Raw genomic sequence first — 6,663 nt, forward strand, 5'->3', positions numbered from 1 at the left:
TTGACGATCGTTTCGATTACGAGCTTGAGGAATCTGAGCACGATGTTTTAGAGTCATTACCTACTGCTCGAACTAATGAAGGGGAAGCGGTACGCCGAACCATCTATGAATTGTTAAGTTATGCAAACAATGAATAAAAGAATTTGTACTAACAATTAAAAACTTATTTATTGTAACAAATTCAAGTTCTATATGCACATTAGAGCATTTAAAAAAATTAAAAAATAAATATTTTGGCATTTAAACCAAACTTTTGAGCGTGGTTCCGAATAAAAACGAAAAATTTAAAGTACGCTTTCTTTTGCGGATCATAACCTTACGAATATGCGTCCTTATGTTCCGGCAAGGAGCTCTTCAACAAGCATTTTCTTGTTTGACGTATCAACACTTGACAATCTTTCGTGCTCCAATCTTATTTTCTCCATTTCGATCCTTTCCTCCTTCTCCAGCTGTAGCTTCTGTAACATGAATTTGTTTTGCTCTTTTTCCTTTTCGAATTCTAGTTTTTGTGATTCTAATTCCAGCTTTTTTGATTGAATTTCAAATAATAATGCAAATGGGTTTGAGTTTTGAGGCCTTTTCAAATTTCTTTTTGGTGTAGTGGTATTTTGCGTACAACCACTTGTTGCGATGGACAGGGCGGACGGACTTGCTACACTCTCTGATGTAGAAGGAAGCACCACAGTCGGACTGGCCAACGGACTTTCAGGTAAACTTGTTGAAAATGTTTCGCCATCATTTTCCATCAACGCATCTACTTCAAAAGTATCCAACAATGACACTGGCATGGTAGATTGATAGATAGCTGGCGGCTGCACATTTACACGATGACCAAATATTGCGTACAAGTCATCATAGAATGGACACATTTTTTTAATGTAATCTTCAACGCTTTTTACATCTCCACTTTCTAGCAATCCTGCACCTGTTTGACCCTTCCATTTCAGTGCGGACGAAAAACTTGTTTTTAGGTGCCTCATTTTTGTGCGCATAACATCCCATTTGATGCTGTTCAAAGTAGATGCATTTTTTGTAATATGCTCATAGAATTTTTGAGCAGTTGGTTTCTACAATGCATATGTAAGTTCACTAAATGTTAAATACCCTTTTATTGGAAATAGCAAACATATTACCTCGAACTGTTCCGGATTAGCTTTTACATTTTCCACGATAATGTTGAGTAAATCTTTAGTTTGTCGTTCTGTCCAACGAAAAGTTCCATTTATCCGCAAACGTTTTTTCTATAAATACATGTACACATGTGTCACAGAGAATTGAAAGTTAGAGAAAAATAATAGTACATAAAAGTTAAATATACTTACTTCTTCCATTTTATAAGAACTTTGTTTGAACCGTTTTAATGATCAGCTGATATTGATATGCCACAAATTGCCATGGATGCCATTTAGAATTGGCCCGCATAGTTGCCATTGTGTTGCAAACGAAATTACATACAAAAATGAACAACTGTTTTGCGGTATTGCCGTTTTGCAAAGTTTGCTATAATTGCAACAAGTTTGCGACATTAAATGAGTACCACTATTATAAAAATGTGACATAAAAGCGAAAGTTAAAGCTTACGTTATCATTTGTTACAGTTCAAATGTTCTTCTTCTTCTTTTTTTATTCAACTTGCTCTACTGTACTTATCTGCTTTTCGCTCGAATCGCAGCACTTTGTCCAACGACGCTTCGGAAAATTACTGCGATAGTTCCGTTATCCTTTAACTGACGACGCTAAACTGCTACAGCCACATTCAACACGCTTCAACTCTACGCAACTCCAACAATAGCAACACTTAGCTAGCAGCTACAACAACTTCAAGATTTCCCTGGCAACCACAGCAACAGCTACATGAGGCATCGTAACAGCATCAACTCAACCTCGCAACGACTTCTTAGCGTTGCTGTACATTTCTTTTGAAATTGACTACATGCCTACGCTGATAAATATGTACGGTTGAACACAAGTTTTAGTTTTTAACACTTGACACTGAAATTGCGATTAAAGTTCGCATTCCATACCTGACACCAATTTGTAGAAAATGTTTTTCCATGTAATACTCTTTGTTTATTTTATTCAATTCACGTTAACAAAGTTTAAGTTTACACGATTTTTATTTCACATTTAAGTTTAAAATATACATAACGACTTGCTCGCGGCGCTGGTCAACATCAACTGTGTCGTTGTCGTTCTATTCTTATCCGTGTTAGGGTCCGTTTCGTTAGTTTCGTCAAGTTCGGTCAATCCGTCAGGAATGCAATTATTAGTATTTCTGTCCGCGTCTGTGTTCCCTTCCTACATATATTTAAAATAATAAATAAATAAACAAATACGTACCATTTTGGTCGACTTTTTCGGCACTGTAAATCGAAATTTTCTAAATTTCCAGAACGGAAGCGAGCGAACCATTGTTGTGAAACCGAACTGATACAGCATCGTCTCTATAAACTTCACAAATTTCATTGGTACCTTGAGTGGTACTCCCTTTTTTATACCAAAATTTCAAAATATAGGGAATTTCTTCATTATTTGCACTCATTTTTGAACAGCTGTAACTTTTTTCAACTTTCACGAATATAATTTTTTTGATTAAATCAAGCTTAAAATCTGACCTATCCAACACTATGTGGTAAGACAGAAAAATTCGAAAAGACTTTGTCGACTACCCAATTTTATAAGGTCACAGACGTTTCCTTCTGGACTTCGTGGTAAACTTTATATGCCGTGTTAGGGTACAATAATTAATTAATTAAATGCAATTTAAATGAGCGTTTAAACTATAAGTTTGAAAGAAGGTGATTTCAAAATCTAAACTAGCAAGTCTCTTGACAATGTTTTTTTAATTTTTGGTCAAATGAAGCTTAAAATACTAAATCCTTCCAACACTACTTGTATATGGTATGACACAATGTGATTGGTAGCACTGGAGATATACGACTGCAACGACATCTATTGACAAAATACGAAAAGACTTTTTCGATTACCATATTTATTTTAGATTGATTTGGTAAATATTTATAGATAACTTGGAAACAAACAATATAGTATGTGGTATTAAAACAAAGCCATAAATTTCGTGTAACTTTCTGCAACAGTTTAAAAAGTATGTGTGAATTTAATATGCAATTTTGAAAGTTTTTCATACATCTACACATAAAAGTATTTTTCTTTGAAAAAATCTCGTCTTTAGCTATAGATTGATTTAATAACTCCATTGTTTACGAATTTTTAGCAGCATTACAAGAAACAAGTGTTTCTTCAACGCTGTTTTAAAAATTTATTTTATTGAATGTTGGGCGATAAAATTTGGTGTTCGATGGTTTTTCAATGATATCCATCGCTATGGAGCAATTAGGCTATTCAATTCCAATAATGGAATGCATATGAAATCGATATTTTCGATTAAATCGAAATTTATTGCATGACATTTTCTTAAACAAGCTTTGGTTTCAATTTTCACTGTTTCTAACATTCGATATATTTCGAATTCTAGGACATCGATAGTTGCATTTCAAATACACATTTTCGATAAAAAAAACCTCATCACCCTGATTGTGTGTTAATAAATTAAGTCCACAACGATTTTTAAGAATATTTATTGGGGAAATGGTTAAAATACACAACGTGCTTAGATTGATAATTCGAGTAACACTTGCGTAACATCTTAAGGTTTTTATATTTAACTAGAAAACCTGGCGATCTTCGTTTCGCCACCAAATTGCTTCGTTTTATGTAACGTTTCGTTTGGTGATTAAAAGATAAAAAAAACTTTTTTTGTTTTATATTTGAAAAGGAAAAATTATATTTCATTTCACAACAGTTTATTTGAACTTCTTTAAGTAAATGAAAGTGAATCCATAGTAAATACTGAATCGAAGCGTTATACGTGTCCGCAAATTATCCGTTTCATTGAAGTGCTCTCTGACCCCGCAGCTGTTGTCTTGCGTGAAATTTGTGTGTGTTTTGACAACATTTTTTGGTTTTTGTTCCGATGTACAGAAACGATGGTTTTCCAACTTTGAGCACGCCACTTACATATATCTAACCGTGTGAAAAACATAGCATTTCCAAATTTATGCCACACACTATGCGACTATCCTTGTGTCCTGTTGATTGTCATCTCGAATGCAATTTTCACTCGAAACGGAATACGTTTGAATTGAAATGGCAAATCGTTAGAACTCAAAGGAATTCGTAGAATTAAGCATTCTGAACTCTCGTATTTGATAGCGCAGATTGCGGAACTTAATAACGACAAATCCAACTTTGAGACGCAAATGTTGCGGTGAGATACCAAACCTCACCAAAGAATTTAGAAATTCCACTGGATAATTCACGGCGTCGTCTTCATTGTCAAGACGATCGATCGATTTGTATGAGCGCAAGTCTCCCGGAATTTGACTTTGAATCTTCCAGTTTAGGTCAACAACATCGGTATTTTGGCAGCTAACATTGCGCGTGCACTTAAGGAATCGTAGTTACAATAATTTGGCCAATGTCCGAGCATTCGTGATAAGTTCATCTTTCGTGAATTGATAAACGACAGATGGAATTGATATCGAACTACGATGTAAAATGTCTTCGGCAATGTCATTTTTGTTCGTATCCCATAATTGACGCGGATTTGAAGGCTGATTTGTCGAAATGTTTATAGCGAAAAGTGTGCGAACTTCATTTTTATTCCAGTGAATAAAATGTTCCAGCAATTGTAATTGCTGTCTTACTTCTCCAAAATTTGCACACACCATACCATTCACAGTACCCAATGACTCAAATAAAGTTGAACCGCGTACATTAATCAATAGCAACCGAAGGTAGAAACAATCGTCGTTTTTCGGGTGGATTGTGTAAATTCGTCCTAATGCATTAGTTGATAACACACCTGGATGTTAATCTACTGGTTGGCCTTGCTTTCTGCGCAACTATTTCTTTGACGATGCATTCTAGGTGTAATGTCTAGGTATTTCCGAATAGAGCAATTTTCTCGCAAACGGATCACTGACGAAAGTTGAGAAAAAACTCGTTAATGGTAATTTTGTTGCTGGCGGTGTTTTCACTGGCTGTACTGTATTCTCTGGGTTCAAATACACTCTCCAAATTACCTGCGAGACGCACAACAGTCGGAAAACGTTCATGAATTGCAAAAGTAAATATCCTACAAAGCGCTTTATTGCAGTTCACATATCGACCGTATTGTTCAAGACCAATAACCGCCATGTTGCTTCCTTTGGTGACGTAATTACAAACGTATTTTATCGATTACACCAAACTGCAATACTCAACATTGATATGAGTTTTGAATGTGAATTACACAATAATGGCGAATCTGATACGATCCATGTGTTGTCAACTTCAATATTCATTCTTCTAAATTGAATGCTGAATGTTCTGCCATTGTCGTCTGGTGAGCGACGCCTATACAGTGGATATCAATCATTTCTAGTTTGAGTTTCCGAAAGAAAAGCACTTGGATAGTGTTTCGTGCATATATTGTCAGACATACAACCCGAAGTGGGATTGTGGTGTCCGCAAGGTCCATGAACCATATTGGTTTTCACCACTAGGTATAATACTGTATCTTTCTCTGCATCAGGAATTTCCGCAGAAATGAGTTCATCAGTTTGATTTGGTGTAACCACCATCCAAAGAAGAATGTGTGCGTGCAGCTAACTTTTTTTTTGCTACTCAATAGAATACATCCAGCATCTAACAGCACCATATATATGTATGTACCACATGTTGCTTCAAGATAAAGTCCATCAAACATCGCAGCTGTTGTTTGAAAAGTCGTGCTGTGACATCGTGACGATCGCTTTCTGATTGACCGCGTTCCATAATTCCATATGTATGTCATCGCATTCTGGGAGTTGTCATTCATGTGTCTTGGGCTGCCATATGTTGATGGCAAAAAGAACGCCGACCGATATTAGCGCGACCTCTTCGTGGCTTCGGAAGAAATTTCAATCTGTAATTGATCACATTACGTGAAACATAAAGTTTTCACTGAATAATTTTCAATAATTTTTCTTTTGAATAGCCGGAGTAAAAAAGCATGCGACCGAAATTGAATGATTCAAATATTTGAGAAATCAAAATATTGAAAAACAAAACAAACAAAAATTGAAAAGAATGTGTATGGAAAAATGTTACTTTTTGGAATTTTCCAATTTTCAGACTTTTCCTCATGTAAATCATAAAGTATTTTTATTTCCAAACCTTCCCCGATCCGCAACGAACAACCTCTGCAAATTTCATCAAGATTGCTACAGCCGTTCTCTTAGCGTTACTAACAAACAAACATTCATTCGTTTTTATGGGAAAAAGAAAAGTGCTGTTTTAAGGGGTTTTCCAGCAATTATTCGAAATTTTCTTGCCGTAAAAACCATCCACAAACATTTAGAAAAAAGAATTGGCCAAATTGGTGCAGGCGTTGTTGAGTTATGCGCTTACAAACACATTTTTGTTTGTTTTTCTATTTACCCGCTTTTCTTTCAAATTTTCCTGAATTTGATTTTCTATAAACCTCTCGGAGCACGAGACCTTTCTAACGAATGCAAAACCGTGGAAATCTTTTCATGCGTTCTGGAGTTATAGCGTCAGGAAGGAAAACACGGCGTATTTTTATATAATAGAGTCAACTTTTATATGGGAAAATGGAAT

The 6,663-nt window shown here is 35.4% G+C and overlaps 1 protein-coding gene across 1 annotated transcript; it reads right to left on the bottom strand.

Moving 5' to 3' along the window:
- Window positions 1-332: 332 nt before the first annotated feature.
- On the bottom strand, window positions 333-1,449 carry LOC120774630. The gene is made up of 3 exons (XM_040104353.1): window positions 1,323-1,449; window positions 1,134-1,241; window positions 333-1,067 (listed from the first exon to the last, which is right to left on the bottom strand). Exons 1-3 carry the CDS (start codon window positions 1,329-1,331, stop codon window positions 333-335), a joined length of 852 nt encoding a protein of 283 aa, XP_039960287.1. The 5' UTR covers window positions 1,332-1,449.
- Window positions 1,450-6,663: the final 5,214 nt, after the last annotated feature.

The sequence above is a fragment of the Bactrocera tryoni genome, chromosome 4, assembly GCF_016617805.1.
Source record: "Bactrocera tryoni isolate S06 chromosome 4, CSIRO_BtryS06_freeze2, whole genome shotgun sequence".
NCBI lineage: Eukaryota > Metazoa > Arthropoda > Insecta > Diptera > Tephritidae > Bactrocera > Bactrocera tryoni.